Genomic DNA, 24351 nt, shown 5'->3' on the forward strand with positions numbered 1-24351 from the left:
CTATCATAGCTAATATTGGCTTAGCCTCATCACTTGAGGTTAAGAACAGCTGCAATTCCAAAAAAGTGGAACCGTCCCTTTTTGATATAGAACTTACACCCTTACACTTCAACTCTCACAATCCTCTGCTCTGACACTGCAACCAGGAAAAATCCCTCATCAGTCCTGTTGTCGAATTTACCATGACCCCAAATAACTTCTGCTGGACTTGAGCCTGACTTGCGCGCGCACACACACACACACACACACGCACACACGCACACACACACGCACACTAGTGGAATGTCTATGATTCACTCCTTGGGAGTATTTGTATGAACGCAGGATGCAGATGCAGTAGCTTCATGATTCCTAGAGATGCAGAAGTTCTGCTACACATTCACTTGACTTCCTTCAGACTTCTTTCTTTAAGAATCACTTTTAATTCATCATTTCTAAAAGATGCAACTGCATCTTTGAAGGAGACCATGAGACCTTTGATTTCAACTGATCTAACTGATGTAATGAAGAATTTAATGGCTCTTTCCTTGTTGTTTTTCTTCTTTTCCAGTTTCTCTAACATGGGGCAGGATGTGTTAGTATAACCTTGCTGACAGGGGGTCACTCCTACCCTTTCCCCACTACATTTTCCTGGTAAACCCAATAATAAAAGCTGATTGCTCTTGTTCCTGTTGCCAGGAGAGAAGGAGATGCCTTCTGTGTTTTGTCTCCGATGCAACAGGTTTGTTGTCATGAACTCAGTCACTGCACTGCAAAAAAGTACCAGTGTAGCACAGGAGTAGTTCAGGCCTGTATACAATCCTTGTTGCCTTTAGTAGAAGCAGCGTGGAGGACAGGGGTAGTATTTCTGTTGTATTTTATGCTTCAGTTTCTTTTTCAAACTCATCACTGACTGAAGGATGTTCGAGTGTTGCTGTCTGAACACAGATGGCTGAATCTGTGATGAGACTATAAAGTTATAGAAGTTACTGGCATTGAGCGTTTATTCCTTCATGAATATTGGTGACAGTGGAGCTCTGAGTCCTCACTGTATGTACGCCTGAGAGTTGAAGTGCTGGAAGCCGCTTGCACATTGCATCGTTCATCTTGCTGATAAGTACCTGTGTCTACTCCAGGGTTGTTGAGCGCTGATTAAAGCTGCTCCCAATGCAGAATCAAAGACAAGTGTGGTTTTTTTTAGTCAGTGTGAGACAGGCTGCAGGGAGGGAAGACCTCTGCCTAGGCTACTGTCACTGTTTAACAGCTGCACCAAACTCTAATGGGTCCCGGCTGCTCTGGACACACCCACAGATACAGAACCTCATCCTGGATGCCTCTACATTTGATTTCCTCTACAGATTATAATTAGAAAATAGAATTCTGTGGACATGCTTGTGAACAGGAGGTCAGATTGAGGCTTTGCTAGCACTGACTTGTGTGTTTGTGTTGCAGACCAACCTCCAGACGGCACTGAACCTAAACAGCTTCAGCAGCTGCGTGTCTTCATCTGTACATAACCCTTCATTCCACCCAGTTTGATTTATGCAGCACTGCTTCAAGCTCTTTCCACATTTACAGTGACACAACAATAACCAACAATAACAAGAATCTGTCAACAGGAGACTCAGTGGACAGCCATCTGCCTTGGCCAGTTGGGCTGTGAGGGACACAGCGTTTCTCTCGTGTTTGTATGAACACACCATTACAAACTCAAACAGTGTGTGTGTGTGTGTGTGTGTGTGTGTGTGTGTGTGTGTGTGTGTGTGTGTGTGTGTGTGTGTGTGTGTGAGTGTGTGTATTCGAACTCACCCCTCCATGGGTGTGGAGCTGACAAACACTTACCCTATAAAGGAAGTTGGAGCGGCCCACTGTGCCGATTTTGCCGATGTGATTCATGAAGCACAGGTTTCCCTCCGTGGAACCATACACTTCACACATTTTTATATTCCCATAGCAACCCTGGAACTCCTGCCAGACATCCTGCCGCAGCCCATTTCCGACTCCCATCCGCACCTTGTGAACCTTATCCAGGTCTGTCTGGAGGGGAGATAAGATAACTTCAACAAGATGTACTAGGTGACCCCTGATTACTGCTAAATCAGAGAGAAATGTTTGTTGGTTGGAATTACTTCCTGTTTTAACTACGCTAAAACAATGTCGGACTCCGTAATTTTCTCTGGCCCGCTGCCCAATTTAGCGAGTGACGACATGTTTAGCCGCATGCGTTCATTCCATCGCTGGATGTCCAGGTGGTGCTTAGATAACAACGTGGCTTACATAGACATTTGGAGCTCCTTCTGGGGAAAGCCTGGTCTGATTCGGAGAGATGGCGTCCATCCTACTTTGGATGGTGCATCTCTCTTATCTAGGAACAGAGGCCAATTTATTAGCAATACTAATCCCTGACAAGCACCCAGAGTTCAGACCAGCAGGCAGAGCTGCAGTTGGACAGCTTCTCCCCCATCGACCTGTCAGAATTAACTTCTGCAGTCGTTTCCTCCAAGTCAGCCACTTGTCTGCTGGATCCCATCCCAACAAGCCTCCTTAAGGATGCCTTCCCTCCAGTCAACACTTCTATATTAAATCAAATTAATCTTTCCTTAGTCACAGGTTATGAGCCACAGGCCTTTAAGGTGGCTGTCATCAACCCTTTACTTAAAAAACCTTCTCTTGACCCAGATGTATTAGCCAACTATAGGCCAATATCCAACCTCCCCTACATCTCCAAGATCCTTGAGAAGGTTGTCCTGGAGCAGCTACATGAACATTTGCACAGCAACGAGCTCTTTGAAGCCTTCCAGTCTGGATTCAGGGAACACCATAGCACTGAAACAGCACTGGTCAGAGTCTCTACTGATCTTCTTATAGCTACAGACAGAGGTCTTGTCTCTGTGCTTGTCCTTTTGGACCTCAGTGCTGCATTTGACACCATCGACCACAGCATCCTGCTACAGAGACTAGACCATGACATTGGGATGAAAGGAACTGCCCTAAAATGGTTTAAGTCCTACTTATCTGACAGGTTTCAGTTTGTTAATGTTAATAATGACTATTCAGAGTACAGTAGAGTTACATATGGTGGACCACAGGGTTCAGTTTTAGGACCGATTCTCTTCACTCTTTACATGCTCCCATTAGGTGACATAATCCGGAAGCACTCGATCAACTTCCACTGTTATGCGGATGACACACAACTTTACTGGTCGATGGACCCAGACGACACAAGCCAGCTTACTAACCTGCAAGACTGCCTGAAAGACATTAAATCCTGGATGTCTTCTAACTTCTTAATGCTCAATTCAGATAAAACTGAGGTCATCGTGTTTGGACCTAAACACCTCAGGGACACCTCTCTAACCAGATCACTACTCTAGATGGCATCACCCTGACCCTGAGGACAACTGCAAGGAACCTTGGGGTCATTTTTGACCATGACCTTTCCTTCAGCTCCCACATAAATCATGTGACTAGGACCGCCTTCTTCCATCTGCGAAGTATCGCTAAGATCAGGAACATCCTTTCCCAGAGTGATGCTGAGAAAGTGGTTCATGCATTCATCACTTCTAGGCTGGACCACTGCAACTCTCTCCTGTCAGGATGTCCTAAATACTCCCTAAAGAGTCTCCAGCTGGTCCAGAACGCTGCAGCCAGGGTTCTGATGGGAGATTAGTCCCTACTGTCCGACCAGAGCACTCCACTCCCAGAATGCAGGTCTGTTAGTGACTCCCAGTATCTCTAAAAACAGACTGGGAGGTGGAGCCTTCAGGTACCGGTTCCTCTACTGTGGAACCAGCATCTCTCCATGGGTCAGAGAGGCAGACACTTTAACTACGTTTAAGTCCAGGCGTAAGACCTTCCTTTATGACAGAGCCTTTAGTCAGGACTGGTTCAGGTAGCTCTGAACCATTGATAGCTATGCTGCTACAGGCTTAGACTGCTGGGGGACACATCAGGTTACATGGAGCCCTTCACTCCTCTCCTCTCCTCTCCTCTCCGCACATTTTTGGAACTGTCACTACCATTACTTGTTGCACTTTGTAGTTCGGCCTTGGTGTCTCGCAGTCTCTCTGTGTTTCCACAGATCCACCAGAGCTCCATCTCTCTCCTCCAACCGTCACTTTCACCGCCCCCCCACCCCCTTTTTTTTATCCCCTACTGTTACACCTGCCCGCGCTCCCCTTCCATGAACCAGTCTACCATCCAGTCCCCCATCAAGCTGGCTTGCTCTCCCTGCCCCCCCTCCCATGAACCAGTCTACCATCCAGTCCCCCATCAAGCTGGCTTGCTCTCCCTGCCTCCCCTTCCATGAACCAGTCTACCATCCAGTCCCCCATCAAGCTGGCTTGCTCTCCCTGCCTCCCCTTCCATGAACCAGTCTACCATCCAGTCCCCCATCAAGCTGGCTTGCTCTCCCTGCCTCCCCTCCCATGAACCAGTCTACCATCCAGTCCCCCATCAAGCTGGCTTGCTCTCCCTGCCTCTCCTTCCATGAACCAGTCTACCATCCAGTCCCCCATCAAGCTGGCTCTCTCTCCCTGCCTCCCCTACCAGAAGCTTCCTTCTTCAACTGTTATTAACATTTCCATGTTTCCTACATTCTGTGTTATAAACTGTTTTCTTGTCTGTACCAACATCTCCTGCACGTCTGTCCCTCCTGGTGAGGGATCCCTCCTCCCCTCCTCACCCTGAGGTTTCTCAGATTTTTCCCTGTTAAAGGTTTTCTATGGAGTTTCTCCTCAGTCGATGTGAGGCTCTGAGGGCAGAGGATGTTGTTATGATGCCATGAAGCCGGGAGACAAACTGGTGGTGGAAACAGGCTCTACAAATAAAATTGCCTTGCCTTGCCTTGCCTTGCCTTATCCTGAAGACTGAGGACAGACACTTTCAAAAGGAGCTCAATAGAAATATGTAGTATTGTGGATGTAGTATTAGGATTCAGGATATCATCATTGGGCTCCTTCCACTTACAAGGTCCCCTCACTGTGTTAAACAGTGTAGCAGTAGTCGCAGTAGTGGTTGTAGTAGTAGTGCTGGTAATAGTAACGCTTTCCTGTCTGTAAGATGAAATTGATGAAAATTTAAAGAATGAAGCCCAATGACATCAGAGAGCTTCTGAATACATTAAGAAGTGATCACCCATCAACTGAATGAAGTAAAAGCAGAGCTGTGTCTGAGTCCTCCCTGATGAGTGGTCTGAATGCAGCCTGATTGATACTGATAACAGGGGCTGTGGACAGTCAGAAGTGAGGACAGAGCTGTGGCCACTAGCCAGGCTTCCACCCACTCAACTACATGACCACGGGACAGTGGACAAAGAGGACTTTCAGACCAGCCTCAGTAAGAATGAGCTCTGCCCTCATTCTCTGTGTTTGCGTCTATGTGTCGAACACGGGAGGACGCACACACTAAAACAAAGACACTGCTTGTCTCTCTGCCACAGTGGTCCAAGCTACATTACATGAATGATTTACAGGGACAGTAACTGTTCATGACCTGACCAGGACAGACGCATGAGAGATGGAGCTGTGGTGTCCCACATGAATGTGAAGCATTCTGTCAATGGTTGAGATGTTTCTTTTAATGAGTACTATTAACCCACGATAATCCTGTTTTACCTGGGCAGACAAAGTTGGCATTACCAGAAACTGGATTGACAGAGGGACTGGACAGCAATGGAAAACTATTTGGGATGACTGTCTAGGAAGTGGAGGGTTATTGGTCTAACTGGTCTTATTTCATACTGAAAAGTGCAATATAAATTAAGCACTTTACCATTCCATACCACATTTTTTGTTCTGATGTGAACAACTTTTTAGGTTCTGCATCTCTCCTGCTCATCCCACATCATAACTACCTGCCGAACAACACGAGCAAAGCCTCTTTCCAGTGGTCAGAAGGTAGACAACCAGCAGCATGCTAATTATCATCGACACCAGTGCTGTCATCCAGGCTGGACCGACAGCACTGGTGTCAGACCAGCTTACAGGAAGCAGCTGTGTACCGCTCAAATAAGAGCTGCAACAAAACCAATAATCAAGTTCTGTCCTTCTGCCACTGGAATCACTTCCTACACGCAGGGCTTCAATTGGTCACACTCAGGCCTCTGCACGCTTTGGAGGTCCTGTTTGATAACCCTCAGCAGACAGTTTGTGGGAAATATCTCCGTTCCACCACCAACACCTTCTGACAACATTTCCAAAATATTATAAAAACCTAAAGATAATGAGATGTAATTTTAGGCTGAAAAAGAGGTGCATTCATTTAATGTGTCTTTCTGCATGTCTGTATATGCAGATGTAGGGGGAACGGATTGTCAAATAGAGGTTTACCTGAGGCTGGTTGCACAGGTATCTGCAGAGTTCACCAATATACTGGAACACAGTCACGTCATATTTCCTGCAGTCGTTCCAGAACTGAGAAGCTGAGAACTTCTTCTTCAGGACGCAAGTTGCACCTGTAATGGAACACAAGACAATCATAGGAAGTTTAATATCAGTTCTCCTGGTTCCTGGTGTGCTGCTATTCTCAGTACAGTACACACACACAAACATATATACATATATATATATATATATATATATATATATATATATATATATATATATACATATATATACACACACACACACACACACACACACACACACATATATATATATATATATATACACACACACACACACATATATATATACACACATATACATATATATATTATATATATGTTTGTGTGTGTGTGTATATATATATTTATATATATATATATATATATATACACACACACACACACACACACACAAACATGCACATATACATGCATACAGTATATATACATAGATAGAGATAGAGAGATAGATGATAGAGAGATGATAGAGAGATGATAGAGAGATAAGGGGTGGCACGGTGGTGCAGTGGTCAGCACTGTGGCCCCCCCAGCAAGAAGGTTCCAGGTTTGAGCGCTGGCTGGAGCACGGGATCTTTCTGGGTGAGTCTCCATGTTCTCCCTGTACCTGCGTGGGTTCTCTCTGGTACTCCAGCTTCCTCCACAGTCCAAAGACATCAAGAGGGGACCAGGTTAATCCAGACTCTAAATTGACCGTAGGTAAGGCTGCTGGGATAGCCCCCCGTGACCCTTAAGCAGTGGAAAATGGATGATTGACAGTGAAATTAATCTAATGTTACTGCTGATTTCCCACCGAAGCACTTCTTTTCCCACCCAGGAGGTCACACAGCAAACATACATGTGTCCATTAGTGTGTCTTCAGTCAAACGCATTGTTAAGTCTTTCCTATCTTGATTTGTGTTTGTACTGCTAACCAAAAACATACTGTATGCAGTATATTTATTGTATTTTTATCTTTAATCTTATTTTTATTCTCTTATTTATTCCCACTGTCATGTCCGTTTTTTTTTTTTTTCTTTGTTTTGTTTTTTAATGTCATGCTGCTCAGTTGTACCGTATTTTAATTGCCCCTCGGGGATAAATAAAGTCATCTGAATCTGAATCTGAAAAAAAAACAGGTTTCATTCGGTGCTGCAGAGTTTTCCTTGATTTTTCAGACAATGAACTGCACTAACACTGGCAGGTGACAATACACATGCATCATAAGCAGCAGGTAGACAAGGAGAGAGGATCAACACCCTTTCACCTGTTAGCGTGCTCTGTTTATCTAGTGACAGGAATTGGAATTTACCCTGAATGTACTTGTCCAATGAACTTTTGTCAGAGCAGGTAGTTTGTTTATATGGTTCAAAAGTGACACCTCCTTCACCAGGATTGGCTGAACTTGGGATGTGAAGCCACTGCCTAACCTCTGTCCTCTCTCCACAGACATGAGTTGATGTACTCGCAGCACAAACAAACAGCAAAGACAGAACATGAGGTGTCCTTCCTAGTGTCTCTTAAAGTGACTGAATGGAATTTGACAGCAGGTTTTAGCCGGCAACACAAATTCAATAACAAGGAAATAGTCTTGCAGCTGCCAACAGGGGTGAAATGGCCGACTGATATGAGGATATGATCTTCAATATTAGAAAACATCACTGGTGCTGAAATTTGAGGATTGTTACCCAAATTGTTCCTTGCCAGATGGCTATCGCAGCCAAAGGGAGATCTTAGTAGATCCAAAACAGTCAAAGAGGGGAAACAAGGCCCACGTCTTTGGTAGAGAGCAATTTCATCAAAGTAATCCCACGATGAGGCGAAGCCAGAACAATGGCAGCAGCTTCATTATCGGCTGTGCTGATGTTGAATATCTGACAGAGGATTGTGGGTTTGGAGGGTACTTTATTTAACCTTTATTTAACCTGGTAAGAAAACCCATAGGTGCCACAGCAGTGCAGTGGTCAGCACTGTGGCCTCACAGCAAGAAGGTTCTGGGCTACATCACGGGATCTCTTTGTGTGAGTCTCCATGTTCTCCCTGTTCCTGCTGGGTTCTCTCCGGTACTCCAGCTTCCTCCACAGTCCAAAGACATCAAGAGGGGACGAGACTGATTGATACTCTAAATTGACCGTAGGTGTGACTGTGAGTGTGAATGGTTGTCTGTCTCTATGTGTTGGCCCTGCCATGGACTGGTGACCTGTCCAGGGTGAACCCTGCCTCTCGCCCAAAAGCCACTGGGATAGGCTCCAGCCCCCCCCCCCCCCGCGACCCTTAACAGGAATAAGCAGAAGAAAATGGATGGATGAAGAAAACCCATTGAGATCAGGATGTCTTTCACAAGAGTGACCTGGCCAAGAAGTCAGCAGCACATGTCATACAACAGTTTTAGGAAGTGACAGTATAAATTAACAAAATAGCATTTTCTGTAAAAAAAAAGCAAACCAAAAAAAAACCCACAAGTGCGGGAGCTATAACACAACAATAAAACAACAATTTAAGATTTTAAAAACACAGGCACTGTTCAATGGTCTGTTTGACATCACTCATTCACAAGGCCAATGTTTGTCTCCTGTTGATTTGATGCATTGAAGTCACTCCATGAAGGAATCGCTTCAAAATTTCCTTGACAGAACATCAACCATCACGGCTTCCAACTGGCAAGAGTGGATGGCGATATTCTTTATTTACTGCACAAATGAGAACCTCAGCTGTGTGTGGACCTGCAGTTGCTCGCTGTGTCACCCACCTGCAGGTCTAACTTCAGTTTTCCCCTGACACACCAACATGTCCCTGGTTGTGGGTTTATTTAGGGGCATCACAGAAAGCCTCTTTGATCATTCTCTGTGTTTAGAGTCAAGTCAAAACTGATGGTATAATACAACATGTGTACTTCAGTTACCATGGTCACACATCGTTATCTATCATTGCCAGAGTTAGCTTGGTAGCTTCTCTAAAATGGACAGACAAGGAGAGAAAGCGAGTGAAACAGCAGAGAAGGTGACGTTCACCTTGGAGAATAAAGAAGAATTCAACTCTGTCACAACAAATACACTTGAGAAGAAGATGCAGCAGGAAGCAACAGAAAATATGTGAGAAATCATACTGCATCATGAACTATGGATTAAGTCTTGGAGAAAATGTTATGGTGGCCTGACAGTCATATATTGGGTCCTGGCACTCAGTCAAGTGCAAGCATCATTGCTAGTTTCAAGCTGGCGCAAAATATGCTTTTACACCAAGTGCCAAGGTGGTTCAGTGTGTTACTGAGGCTGGCCTGGTGCCTCCATGGTGCACCGATGTTGAGGAGCACCAGGAGACGTAGCTCCATAGACCCAGAAGAGGCTGGTCTTTGGTCAGTGGCATTATGTGTGCAGCGATATTTAAAGGACTCATTAATCAGACCAGCAGAGGAGCAGCACTGCCATGCGTTTCAACTGATGCCTGAAAACCTGGAATCACTGAGCCCCACCTCCTCCCAGAGCTTTGTATTCTTTGCACTCTGATTACGCATCCTCCAAATACCAAAATGAGGCTGAACATGCCCCAAACGCACGGCGCTCACATCACGCCATCTGTCAACCGCTATCTTTTAAATAGGAACCCGAGACTCTTATTGATCATTGTGTTGTGTTTTCCTGAAATGTTTTCATGTTTTCAGAATTCAGAGTTTGTGAGTTCTCCTGTGTGAGTGTCACAGTCATGGCTGTCCCCAGCTGCTGTGCTGTTGTGAAGTACGCCCGCCTACAAACAGTTTACATTTCAGAGAAGGGATCAGAATCGAGGCAAGGGGACTCCATCCAGCGGCTGAATGCTAGCGTTGCTAGTTCCCTTGCTAGCCTGCTGCTTGCTGACGTGGATGTGGGCCAATTATTGTGATCACATTTTTGGATTTCAAATCAGTAGGAGTAACTGTCATTTCTCTCTGTAATGCCTTACTAATGGTGCATTACAACCCAACATAGCCCAGGAGAAAACCTGAGGGGATGAGCAGAACTACAGGGTAAGCTAAAGGCTACTCACACCGCCAAACACCCACTGTTCCTGATAGTCCTTTTAACAGATGTATAACATCCTTCCAACATGAGCGTCGAGCTTAGGTGGATATTCCTATACATCCCTAGTGTGACAATCCACTCTTTCTTTATACCCTAAACCCATATGGAGGGTTTTACTCAGTTCTCCTGTCAGTGGGGTCGAAGTATGACACAACACCGAGACATTCATGAAGAGTACTACCCTACCAGGTGTGGACACAGTTCAGCACATTTCAACATCTCCACAGGGACAACGGCCTCTCCAGGGATTTTCAGGAGCACTCACTGGACATTGAGTTCTACACGTGAAGGACATTGAACCCTTATCACTGGGAGCAAATGCAGAAACCAAAGATTCAACAAGATGATAGATGACTCAAATTTGCTGCTTTCTCAAAATGATTTCATGCTTTTGCTTCAACAACATTAGTAAAACTTGATCAGCTGTGAGAATGAATACTGATAGTTGCAGTTACTAGCTCAGCTGCCTACTGATTGATGACCGGCTGCCTCTGTCTGACGATTCTCCCAGTGAACAGTTCCATGAAGTCATAATGAGCTAAAACAATACAGCTCTGTCCCGCGTCCACTCCTAATGAAGCTGCTAGGCGAGGAGACACGGTGGGTTCTCACAGGGGGACACATTTTTGGCAGTTCCACCGAGATGAAAACAAAAAACTAAAGAAACTGAATTGCTCCTGTGTATCTAACACAGGGGTCAAAGGTGAGGAGCTATGAAAGCATGTGTTTTGGTTTCCTTCAGCTTGTGTGTTCATATGCTGGCACATCAGCAAACCTTTCATCTCCTTATGAGATACAAATTCCACCTCGACATTGACGTTCATTGACTAAACATTCATGAGTTTGAGCACATGAACAGATGACCTCCACTCCTTCACAAATACGACAGGAAGCTCCAAACTCTCTTTACCCGTCCATCAACTTTATGTCTGGTAATATCAACCACACACCATCGCTCAGAACACATGCCAGGTTATCAGGCACACCTGCATAACGATCACACAACAGCCCTGAAATATTTCCCTCCTACGTGACGATGCTGCAGTTTGGTTTTACTGCATCAGTTCCAGAGGGCAGGGGATTGATTCCAGTGTCACTACTGCTGCTGCTGAGATGTGAGGAATGAATTCCACGAGAGAGAAAATAGTTCCTCAGTGAAACTACTGGCAAGAAGGTCAGGATGATCTGCAGGACCTGGACCATGAGAGAAACATGGTCATGTTTTAGAACCTATCATACGAGCTGTTCTCCCTCTCAGACCTGTTTTAGGTGTTCTTAACTTTCATATAAAATTTACTGAACAATAGGCAAAGGTTAGTAATTTTATCCGCTTATTCCTGTTCAGGGGCTGGAGTTAAGAGGCTAGAGCCATCCATCCATTTTCTTCCGCTTATTCCTGTTAAGGGGCTGGAGCCTATCCTAGCGGCTACGGGCGAGAGGCGGGGTTCACCCTGGACAGGTCGCCAGTCCATCACAGGGCCAACATAGAGAGACAGACAACCATTCACACTCACAGTCACACCTACAGTCAATTTAGAGAATCAATCAGCCTGGTCCCCAAGTGCTGTGAGGCGATAGTGCAAACCACTGCACCACCGTGCCACCTGCTAGTAATTCTATACAGAAACCAAATGTTGGGGGGGGGGGGTAGATAAATAAAGGTTTTAGTGGATATTAAGTAGTTGTTCAGATAACTCAAGTTTTAGGAGGTTATTTATAAAAACACTATCTAATATTTCAGGCCTGTCCAGGGTGAACCCCGCCTCTCGCCCGTAGATGCAGAGATAGGCTCCACCCCCCCACGACCCTTACTTGTAAGGAATAAGTGGAAGATGACGATGGATGACGATGACTATCTAATATTTCAGGCATTATTAGGTATGGGTTGTATTGTGTTGGCGGACGTGAGCTGTAAACCCACTGATGCTCTGTGAAAATGAAGTTCCTACTAGATAAACAAAGTTCTTTAAAGTGAACTGAATGAGTGAACCAGCAGAGCTGACGCCTGATGGTGAAGGGAACGTGTGTTCGGTATTGGTGTATTCAGGACAGCCTGCTCTGACTAATACAACTCATCAATCAACCAACAAATCAAGGCTCAAAATGAATGTGGCAGCAGTGACACACAGCCAGCAGGTGTGGAAACTCACAGTGAACACATTTACCCACCCAGCTCGATGGTCCCTCCTATCCCGATCAGTGAGGCGGCACTGTGGTAGAGTGGCAGAGGGACGTACATCACATCATCCTCAGTCGCCCCAAAGGCCCAGAATCCTCCTGCTGCCTTCAGGCTCTGGAGGTGAGTGATCACTGCAGCCTTGGGGAGGCCTGAAAAACACATCCAACCACTTTAGTCACCAACATTCTTGTGCCCTTCCAGCCCCTCAATGAGCATGCAAGGAAAAGCCAAAGGCAGGGAGGGCAGCAGCGGCAGCAGCAGGAGAGGAGTCGCCTTCCTGGGTTTCTCACTGGTGATGTCAATGCAGCAGTGAGAGATGAATGATGATGTCCAAAAAACAGAGGATTATAACCATGGGCCTCTACATCCTCGCTGCATGGTGGACAGTGACAGTGTTTCCATGTTTAGTGGGTTTGTAGGACAGCGGGAGGGGCAAGAGGGGGGGGGGGGTGCAAAAGAGGAGTTGGGTGGGGGTGGGACTGATTGAGGCAGCTTAAGGTGTCTTGAGTGAAACTGGCCAATATGGCGCTTGTGTGGAAGGAGATAACTGGCTGGGAACAGACGAGGTGATGAAGTGATGTTGCAGGAACGTGAATGAGGTCATGGCCTGTGTGAACCAAAGCCACGCTGCTTGTGTCCTTACAACACCACCGGAGCTGCAGCACTGCTGTCGTGGAGCTCAGAGGTGGAGTGGCTGTCTAGCAACCAAAGGGTCACTGGTTCAATCCTCGACCCCGGTGACCATGTCCAAGTGTCCTTGAGCAAGACACTGAACCACTAATTGCTCCTGATGAGTAGGATGGTGCCTTGCATGGCAGCTTCCACCATCAGTGTGTGAGTGTGTGTGTGAATGAAAGGACACTGTAAAGAGCTTAGAGTACTGCTGAGGTAGAAAGGTGCCGTATAAAAATTAGTCCATTTGCCATTTACCATTAATGCTAGCCCAAAGCTGTGGATACCACCCTGCCTCAGCTAAGAAAGCTACAGTCCACACTGGTGACGACTCTCCTCCGTACCCCTGAGATGAAGGTGGCAGTCTGAAGGCTGACGTGGTACCGGGTGGGTGTCTGCTCCTCCTTTAGCTTTGGTGAGAGCAGAACAGGTAACATGCTTATGTAGGCCTCATGCTTGAATGTAGCAGAGGTCTGTCAAAGGGCTTCTGTCTCTCTCCATCCTGCCTCTCATCAAGTACCCTTCTCCACGTCAGTAGTCTGCATGTGACGGGGATGCAGAGGCCAGCAACATTAGCTGTGCAAAGCTTTTGTCTCCTGGCTAGTGACGGTCCACGTGGAAACAAGCCCTCAGTGTCTTTCTAGGGAGCCTGATGTCATGGTCAAATTGGAACCCTTTTTAAAAAAATGTTTCTTAATAGGAAGATGAACTTGCTGCATGGAGTTACACAACCAGGCTTTGGCCATCTCTGTAATAGGAGTTATGTGGAGCTCACGGTTGATTTAGCAATTGAATGAAACGTGTCATGCACTGTTGCTTGTAGTCTGAAGTTTCACTGCCTCCAGCCAGGAATTCCTGATTGAAGTAGATGCGATTAAACTCCTGGTAGTTCCTCCAGCTGCTGTGACGTCATTACACCCCCCCCCCCCCCCCCACACACACACAGCACCTATGTTTCTGAGCTGATTTCTGATTCATCCTGGGGGTGCCACAACCTGGAAGGACTGTGTTTGGAGAAGCACCGGGGGTCCTGGAGAGAGGCAACATTTACACTGCCTACTAACAGAAGCTGAATGGGTCCCTTGAATAATCCGCTCCTGAACTGGGACCTGAGTCTAAGTGAGTCTCTCACAAAGGAGATATTTGTGTGATGCTGTTAACACAGTTGTAATGGAATACGTGCTGATGATGGTTGGAACACAGAGCAGCTCATTTAACCTCAAATATTTGAGTTTATAGACATTAACCAACATTTGGTAACACTGAGCCTGCAGCATCGAGCTGTGCAGACAAGGGCAAAAATTCATTTATCCAGTATTCTAACGTACGACTTTGGGATAAAAACAGGCGCTGTTTGGAACAAGAATTGGCCTGTGAGCATGACTGTCAGCTGGATGGCGTTAACCCTTCCAGCCAGTGACATCATACATGCTGACCTCTTCCATGGGTTACCTAACTGAACCAAGCCTAGACCAGCATGGCTTTAACTCTGGAACCTGTCACAAAAATATAATCTGAGTGAGAATCAGTAATGGCCACAGAGGTTTGAGTTTGTAGTTCTCTTGTGACATCACTCGACATGGCGGGTTAGCTCCACCCACACATACATGAGTTTGTCTGACAAAACTTTGCTGCATGTTTCAATGAATGAGTTTCTGTTCAGGGCGCTGTGACATGAGCTTCGCTACTTGACCTAATCAATGCACGATTCCTTCCCCACTGCGGACCAAGTCCAACCTTGGCTGAGTCCATGTGGTAGGTTGTCATGGTGATGATGAGCTTGTTTGTCATTCTTCTCTATTATGACTATATAAGGTGAATAGATTTCCTGTTAAATATGAATGTGCCTCACATATGGCAGTGGAACTGTGGGGTACTTGCCCAGTGAGGTAGGCTGAGGGCAGCAGAGGCAGCTGTGGGTGATATCAGGGTGACAGCGTGACCCTGTGTCAGGCCGCTGGCACCTGCAGGTTTGAGTGATGTGTGAGGGACCTGGGCAGCAGCCACCTCCTGACCATCAAGACTGAGATGTAGAACTCGACCACCATGACAGACCCGCATCCTGTGCCGCCTCAGAGACCCGCTCCATCCGTCCAGGGGCCTCATTCATAAATGTTGCATACTCACAGAAGGAAGTGTACACCAGTTGTTTATAGACAATGAACTTCATGGGGATATGTGCGGGAATCTCTGAGCCACAAATACCAAAAATGTGGAGACAAGGATGCCGACACCTCGCACATTCCTCATCAAAGGTTGGTATTTCCACATATGTTCCATACGTGCACCTGTAGTGACTGCAGGAGACTGTTCACAAATACTAGTGAATCTGAAATATACATTGAACATCTACTTAGCAATAAAAGTTCCCAGAGTAGAGGATGTCTGATGGCGTGACACAGTTCCTGGGTTTGTTGGCACTCCATCCATAAAGGAGGCCCCCCTCAGGGACGCTCTGATTGGCTGCTTTAGGAGAGGGAACACTTCATTGTTCAGATGGTGTTTGTGCGTGTGCCTGTGAGCGTCAATATATTCTGTGAAACACTCCACAAACCCACAAGCTGTGTTCGAAGAGGGTGCAGTGGGTCTCAGGTCAGCATGTGTCTGGTCTAGTCGAAGCAGCTCACAGCAAGCCAGTGGGTCTGCATCGCTCTCCCTTGACTGTCTACCCACCAATCTGCTGGCCTGCTGGACTCACCTGTGGTTCCGGAGGTGAATATGTAGAGGGTAGGAGACTTGAGGGAGGTGGTAGCGCGTAAATCTGCAGGGACAGGTTGGTCTGAGGCCGCGTTCACGTGATCCAGCAGAGGGTAGACCTGTGGGTGCTGGCTCTGGCTCTTCATGGCCCACACCTGGATGTTGTCCTCCAGCAGGCTGGGCAGGATCCCATCCAGACTCTCCACTAACTCTGGAGGAGAGACAGAGATGGGTCAGGGGTATGACTCCTGCTTCGAGGGTACAACTGTGTCACAGTGAAAAGTCTTTTCTGCGTGAAGCTAATATTTTAGTCTGATATGTGATATGATGTCATTCAAGTTTTTTAGGGCCGAAAACACCTCTATGACTGGGGGGAATGACACCCCCCCCCCCCTCCCACACACACACACACACACACACACACACACACACACACACACTGGGCATTTCATCAATAAAAAATAAGAAATAAATGTTTAAAAATCTATTCATTCAACTAACAGGAAATAATTTAAAACACTGTTGTGGACATAATTCATTGTAAAATAATTTTCAGAATTCTTCATTAATAACAAAGCCAAGATTTCAAGTTTAAAACCAAAATCACATAAAGCATAAAAACTGCATGAAGTATAAACCCCACACATTACATATTAATAATATGTAGGCTGGCCACTGGCCACCAGCTGCATCGGATCTCTTCTTAGACTGGAATCCTGGACGCACACGGCCCCTCAACATGATCTTATCTGTCTACTGACTTCCTTTAATACATAAACCACTCAAACCAGTAACAATGTTTACTGGTGCTGGATGATGGTTTCACAATTATATCACGATTATTTATTGGAATACAATAAATGTACAAGTGTTATTTTTTTATGCGCTGTTCTGGACTGTAAATATTCTGAATTATTAACACACCAGTGAACCATTTATGTTGCTGACTGAATATTTCAAACTGCTGAAATCAAATCACACATGGATGGAAATAAAAGTGACTGGTTCATAAATACTATCTAAAATGTAAAAATCTAGTTTCCTAAGCACTTAGAAAATAATATGATGCATCTCTTGCAGAAAGGCGGCACGGTGGTGCAGTGGTCAGCACTGTGGCCTCACAGCAAAAGGGTTCTGGGTTCAAGCCCTGGCTCATGGTCTTTCTGGGTGAGTCTCCATGTTCTCCCTGTTCCTGCTGGGTTCTCTCTGGTACTCCAGCTTCCTCCACAGTCCAAAGACATCAAGAGGGACCAGGTTAATCCAGACTCTAAATTGACCGTAGGCGTGGCTGGGAGAGCCAATGGTTGTCTGTCTCTATGTGTTGGCCCTGCCATGGACTGGTGACCTGTCCAGGGGGAACCCTGCCACTCGCCCGAAGGCTGCTGGGATAGACTGCATCCCCCTCCCCCCACCACGACCTTTAACAGGATAAGCGGCAGAAAATGGATGGATCTCTCGCAGACAAAATGTTATTTCATGTAGCGCCCCACAGGTGGAGGCAGATAGCCCCCCACATACAAACTCTCACATTTAAGGTAGTATTTCGAAGCCTCTGTCTCACCTGAGCTGCTGATGAACAACTGTTGGGTGTCTTTGAACTGCAATAATTAAAATTCTGCTTAGGGCCCCCTAAAGGTTCAGGCCAGCACTGCCTTGCGCTCACTAGTGCCTCCAGAACGAGGAGTGACGACTTTATGTGAGGCTGTCACTAAGATCTGGAGTCTTGAATACCACGTGAGTTAGTTGCAGCTCAAACTGGTTAAATGTCCAAAACATATTTATTTTTCTTTTGTGGTGCAGGTTGTGACTTCCTCCTCCGGTAGACAGACAGGTCCCTGCTGATGCTGGTGAGAGGCTGCCTGGTAAAAAGAGGGTTGCTGGTTCGATTCAAGAGACAGATCCACCGCTGAGGACAGTGGTGATCAGGTGTGTGACTGGCAGCAACATGACAGTGTGAAGTGTGTGAATGAGTGAGGGAGCTGAAGAACTTCAAACTGGCTGGAAACGGAGTTGCAGCTGCTCCACCAACTTTTTCAGTGAGTGTTTCTACAAGCTACAACCTCCCATAATAGTTGGTCCCGCAGTTTATTAAGATAAATTAAGAGTTTGGGACTGTTGGACGGACTGAGATAAACATTCCAACGATCACCTTTGATAAAAGCGAGCAAAAAGTCCTCCAGTCTGGCTCGGACACCTACTGAAGCCCTCCTCCAGTGTCTGTGTGTGTCTGCATGTGTTACCTGCTCCAACGATGAGCGTCTTGGCCCCGCAGCAGTTGAAGCAGTGCAGCAGGGACCTGGACTTGATGTTGGTGTTGAGGAAAGCCACCGAGCAGCCCACCTTGGCCAACCCGAACCAGACGCACACGAAGTCGGGCTCGTTGTTCATGAGCAAGGCAACACAGTCTCCTTTGCTCAGGTGGACGGTGTCCAGGAAGACGTTCGCCAGCCTGTTGCTGCGACGCTCGACGTCTCGGTAGGTGTGGACGCTCTCCTCATAAATGATGAAGGGTTTGTCGGGGATGCGCTGTGCCTGCTGGATGAACCGGTCCAGGACCGTGACCACCCTGGAGGTGAGCTTGAAGAGCTCTAGTCGGAGACCGTACCTGACCACGCTGAAAAGGAAGACCAGGTCCCTCCACAGGTAGGGAAAACACAGTTTCTGCAGGACATGAGCGGAGAGGACGCCCGCGGCCAGAGCCGAGAGCCAGCCCAGAGACAGAGCCATGTCAGCGGCCACCAGCCGGGGAGAACAGCCGGAGACTCTGCTACCACCGAGGCATGCTCTGGTTGATAAACACCGAATGTCGGTGATGTAAGCCTCCGTATGCGTGAAGCCACACAACATCAGAACGGAAAGCGGTCACCAGGCCTTCAAAATAAAAGTGGCACAGCAACGAATCAATTAAAGCTTTTTAAATTTCAGCTTTAAATTGATGTAGAAATATATTTGCACATATATTATACATAAATAAGGTACATTTTCATTTTGTTACTTTTGATTGAATAGCTTTGTATCTGCTGAAGGAGAGGATTGGTCTCTATTTTGACTCTTCTCTTCATTCATTTTCCTCCGCTTATTCCCGTTAAGGGTCGCGGGGCTGGAGCTTATCTCAGCAGCTACGGGCGAGAGGCGGAGTACCCCCTGGACAGGTCGCCAGTTCATCGCAGGGCCAACACATACAGACATTCATACCTACGGTCAATTTAGAGCATCCAATTAGCCTGGTCCCCAGTTGCATGTCTCCGGAGTACCCGCAGAGGTACGCACCAGGAGAACATGAAAACTCCACGAAGAAAGATCCCATGCCTGAGCCGGGACTCGAACCAGAAACCTTCTTGCTGTGAGTCCACAAGTGCTAACCACTGCACAACTATGCTGCCTTTTCTTGTATGACTAGACCACATTGAATGCAATATAAATAAAATGATCAGAAGCAAACGGTTTTTTTTCTCAATTTTATGAAACTCATCTTGAACAGAAAAATAAGTAATACTTGAAGTTAAAGTTCACTCATGGAAGACAAAAGCGTGAGAAGATGCTGGAGGTTTACTGCAATATACTCCGGTGCTACTACAGGATACTCTAGTGAAGTATATTAAGAATATTAAGTTGCATTTATAAATATAGCGAAATCATTATTGTTTAGTTCCTGTTGCAGACATTTAAACCATAGTTTACGCTGTCTTGTCTTGCCTTCAAGGGGAATTGATCATTTTATCTTGGAGTCAATTCTAGAAGAGATCATGACTCCAAAAAACAAACAAACCCATAGATAATAGAAGTTCCATTTTAAATCTTTTATTCAAAACATTTGGCTCCAGGTAATAATTGTGCACAATTTTAAGTGAGACATTCCTTATTGCATTGGTTGTCAAAACAATTCTTGGCCAAGAGCAAAAAATCAGCAGTAAAAGAAACCAAACTCAAATATTATGTTGGCAACATTAACAGATTCTGAATTTATGTCTGTCAAAGTTCCCATTTGACTGAAGATCACTTCCTGTGTCTATTTTTTTAAAGCGGGAACTCACCAAACTTCCTGTGTGAACTGCTGTCAAGGGGCGACTTGATGAGTGAGTCTGTGGGTGTGGAATCATGTGACCTGTTGAGGACATGATGGGTGTGCTCAAGTCTGTCTGCACTCTTTCAAAACTCAGATAAGAGTTTGTTGTTGTGACAGTTTGTTGGGAGGAGAGACTCTCCAAACTGGAGATCAGAAACCAGTCTGGTGAGTCGCTCCTGGTGGAACTCCCGACCTGATGGGATGATGGCAACTATGACATTTATCCCCAAAACATCCTGTTACTGTTTCTAAGCTGCATTTGCATGACTGTAGTAAAAGGGTCATGCAAAGTCTAAATGACTCTGATGATCCAAAACACACAGAGACTAGAAATGTCTGCAGGTCTCTACATCCTCTAGAAAGCATCCAACCATCCCAATATTGATTTCTAAGGATTTTCATGTTATGTGGATGTTGCCATTAAGATTGAATTTCAGTCACGATACCTCAGTGTGAAGATGCTCCTACGGGGTCTTGGACTGGACACTCAAACTTCCTGGTGATATGCTGCTGGTTGGAGTCTTCATAATAAAGCAAGAAGCAAAAAGGTTTTGGTTTGAGTTCCAGCTCGGGCACGGGATCTTTCTGGGTTCGAGTCCCAGCTCCATCACGGGATCTTTCTGTGTGGAGTCTCCATGTTCTCCCTGTTCCTGCTGGGTTCTCTCTGGTACTCCAGCTTCCTCCACAGTCCAAAGACATCAAGAGGGGACAAGGCTGATTGATACTCTAAATTGACTGTAGGTGTGACTGTGAGTGTGAATGGTTGTTAGTCTCTATGTGTTGGCCCTGTGATGGACTGGTGACCTGTCCAGGGTGAACCCTCCGCCTCTCGCCCGAAAGCCACTGGGATAGGCTCCACCCCCTGCAACCATTAATCAGGTATGGATGGATGGATGGAGATTACAAATTATACCTTTAAAGATGCGTGTGTGTGTGTGTGTGTGTGTGTGTGTGTGTGTGTGTGTGTGTGTGTGTGTGCAGCAGCTGCCATCACCTACTCTGACAGAACCATGACATATTTCTCTACGCAACATTTGATCTGCTCTATCCAAAGAAGGTCTCCATCGATGTAGGAGGGCAACAACATGAAACCAGAGTTTTAAATATGATTCATTCCTTCATAGATATGAAAGCGTCATTTCATTTGGACTGGACCCAGGACAGTCCAGGATCCAGATGTTGCCCGACCTCCTGAAGATGGTACCCAGGGAGAGGTCAGAGGTCACGGGGAGTCTTCCTGTGGGAGTCAATGAAGAGAAGCTTGTATTCAAGATGAACAAACAGAATGATCATCTGGTAACTTCAATCATGCTGGCCTGGCAAAACACTGTCACATGACAGTCACATGACACACACACTGCCCTCATTACAGCTAGCTAGCTCAAACTGCTTTCAAAGACAGTAAATGGTAATCCAAGTACTGAGTACAACTTCGATCCTGTACGACTCAACCACAGACATCATCACTGTGGTTGTGTATTCACACAGGTGGAGAATTACTCACTTTGCACTGTTACTGTGTAAAAAAACCTCTCTGAATCAGTACTGTTGCTTTTATCAAGTATTTTACTCAAGTATAAGTAGAAATGTACAGACTCTGAGAAGTCTTTCGAAATTTCTTTCCGACCAGGTTTTCCTAAGAAATAACAAATTAACACTTGTGATATTTATTTGACAACCTAATGCATGTTAAATTCAAATTAAAAAATATGGAAAAAAACAAACAGTAACTTTGCTCAGTGTGTAAATGACAGATACACTGATCCAACTATTCCAGGCCTGATTCTGGTACCTGTGCCGACGCTGGTGCTGAATGCCAGTGTCTGTGTGGAGCAGACTGGAGTCAATAAATCAACATTAACCTTAACCTCAATCATGTTTCCTGCGTTGTTGAAAATGTGACAATGATGAATTGTGATTTCTCAGTAAACCAAGTACAAGTACAATAAAAACTACATGACTCAGCCTTGATGTCACATGTCGAAACCTTTCAAAATGAAATAAGTACAGATACTTGTGTCAAAATGTAGCAGGTAAATGTAGAAAAACCTGAAAAGCCCTCTTGAGTGCAGCAGTGACAAAGTATCTGTGCTGCAGGAATGTCCTAGACAAAGACAAGAGTGTTAGCTGCCATTCAGGTTTGGCTGTCAGTCACTGCGACTGCGTCACTGAACCCTAACCTGAAACAACACAGCAATCCTGGAACACTGTATTCACATCGAGACCCAGAAGGGAAGGAAGGATCGACTGAGCCAACTGTGTCTGAAGTCGCTGAGGTAGAGATAGACAGCCGTCCCACCGGAAGGACCTGCTCTCTGGTTATACCACAGACTTGTTATGGGATGCTGATATACATGGACGCCTCGGGACGAATGATTTAGACTTTAGTGATCCACATGTGGATTGGCAGGAACTCTGGTGGTTCAGAGAGGACGGGCTGGAGACCCCCTCACAACGACTCTAGTGCACCAAGGAAGTTGACTTTTTTTGCATCTGGAAAATATTTGATAACATCACCTGACGTTTACTACCGATATGGATACTACCACAGTAGTCAACTTACTTTGGGCTTGGCCGTCGTGACTGTGCTGGATCAGTCATTCACACGGTCTTAAATTAAGTTGATGCTTGATGTGCTGGACGCTACGCTACTACAGAATCAGAATCAGCTTTATTGGCCACGTTGGAAGCACAAACAAGGAATTTGACTCCAGTAGACTGAGCTCTCTTGAAAACAAAGTTATGTCGAGGTTTATACAGAATAAGATAAAATAAAAATAAGGTGTCAGAACAACATATACAACCCAACCTATGTGCAACATATAAATAGTCAGTAAATATGTATGAGTGAATAGTGCCAATTCAACTGTGTCCGAGCGAGGAGGTGCAAATGTGCATAGAGGTGTTCTTAGTGCAGAGGTTCTTCTGACTCTCAGCGACTGTTACAGTTCATCAGAGCGACAGCTTGGAAAGAAACTGTCTCTGTGTCGGCTGCTTTTGGTGAACAGTGCTCTGTAACTCCTGCCAGAGGGGAGGAGCTTGAACAGTCTGTGTCCAGAATGTGAGGGGTCTGCAGCGATGTTGGCTGCCAGTTTCCTGACCCTGGACCGGTACAAGTCCTGGATGGAAGGAAGGTCAGCACCGATGATCCTCTCTGCAGACCTGATTGGTCTGTTACAGTCTGGACCTGTCCTTTTGGGTGGCTGGCGGTAGGTTAAACTTCCTGAGCTGTCGTAGGAAGTACAACCTCTGCTGGGCCTTCTTCTGGACAGTGTCTATGTGGGAGGTCCACTTCAGGTCCTGAGAGCGAGGGCAACCAAGAAACCTGAAGGTATCCCCAGTAGACACACCTTGTTGAGGATAGTGAGAGGGGAGAGTGTCAGGGGGCTCCTCCTGAAGTCTACTATCATCTCCACAGTCTTGAGGGGGTTTAGCTCCAGATGGTTCTGACCACACCAGTGGACAAGATGTTCCACCTCCCGTCTTTAAGCAGAGACTGGAACGGAAGTTGTGAAGTGGATCTGAATTAGCGTCTTTCACTTGCAGTGAGGCAGATTCAGCAGCTGAGGAACATTCTCACTACTGTACGCTCTCAGATGTCTGACTGCTCTCTGAAAATAAACAGACATCCGTGTTAAAAATCGGCCAGCTTATATTTCACTACAATAAATGACAGGCTGGTGGTTTAACACGACACAAATGTGTTGAAGTAAATCACATTGAACCAAAACTGATTTGTCTCAGTGAATCTTAACATGCAGGTTTTGATGAAGCAAATTTCCACAAACTTCCCTGAAGCCTCAAGCAGCTCATGGGAAGTTTTCAGTGTGTCCTCCCACTGGGTGTGTGCAGCGTGTCACAGTGGTGGGTTTAGGGTGCCTTTTATTGCTGTGACTGGTACAGTTGGTATTGTTCTGTTCATATGTAATGTGTTTATTGAAACACACTACAGCACACCACCACATTTGAGTCCAAGGTAACTTTGTCTGCAGAGATGATGAAGTGATGACGGTGGACACTGAGAAGCTGGATCATGTCTACAGTGGAGTCCAGCCCTGCTCCTGTGAGTGACCATTACCAGCAGCAGCAACACACGAAGCCACAGGACGCTTTCAAGATCAAAACCACAGATTCAGCAAGTCCACAGGTCTGTCCTAGAGGAGGTGGTCATACATGTGCACGGGGACGTCTGTGAGTTCAGCAATGGCTGCTGTCCTACCTAAGAGCTCTGAGGAAGACACTAAAAATATCTCGGTGTGAAGAGATCTGGATGAAACCAGGGATAGAAGACTTCCAAATGAAACGTGAGAGCATTTTG

At 45.9% G+C, this 24351-nt stretch overlaps 1 protein-coding gene and 1 long non-coding RNA gene across 2 annotated transcripts in view; one reads left to right on the forward strand and one right to left on the reverse strand.

Annotated features, from left to right (window-relative positions):
• The window catches only part of slc27a6 (solute carrier family 27 member 6), a 29625-nt gene extending 10862 nt beyond the window's left edge, over nt 1-18763 (reverse strand). Inside the window, exons 1-5 of the mRNA XM_086186584.1 lie at nt 18208-18763; nt 15969-16178; nt 12589-12747; nt 6309-6433; nt 1822-2016 (exon numbers count right to left, since the gene is read on the reverse strand). Of these exons, the coding sequence (XP_086042710.1) occupies nt 1822-2016; nt 6309-6433; nt 12589-12747; nt 15969-16178; nt 18208-18694 (1176 nt within the window). The 5' untranslated portion in view covers nt 18695-18763. The remainder of the gene's footprint in view (nt 1-1821; nt 2017-6308; nt 6434-12588; nt 12748-15968; nt 16179-18207) is intronic.
• Nucleotides 15137-19440, forward strand: LOC147244413 (uncharacterized). Its single transcript, XR_015110301.1, has 3 exons — nt 15137-15525; nt 17048-17134; nt 17768-19440. It is a non-coding gene; the product is annotated as an uncharacterized LOC147244413 (long non-coding RNA).
• The last annotated feature ends 4911 nt before the right edge of the window (nt 19441-24351 follow it).

This window comes from Aulostomus chinensis, chromosome 19 (genome assembly GCF_037954235.1).
Source record: "Aulostomus chinensis isolate RoL2024-O1b breed Wild chromosome 19, RoL_Achi_v1.0, whole genome shotgun sequence".
NCBI lineage: Eukaryota > Metazoa > Chordata > Actinopteri > Syngnathiformes > Aulostomidae > Aulostomus > Aulostomus chinensis.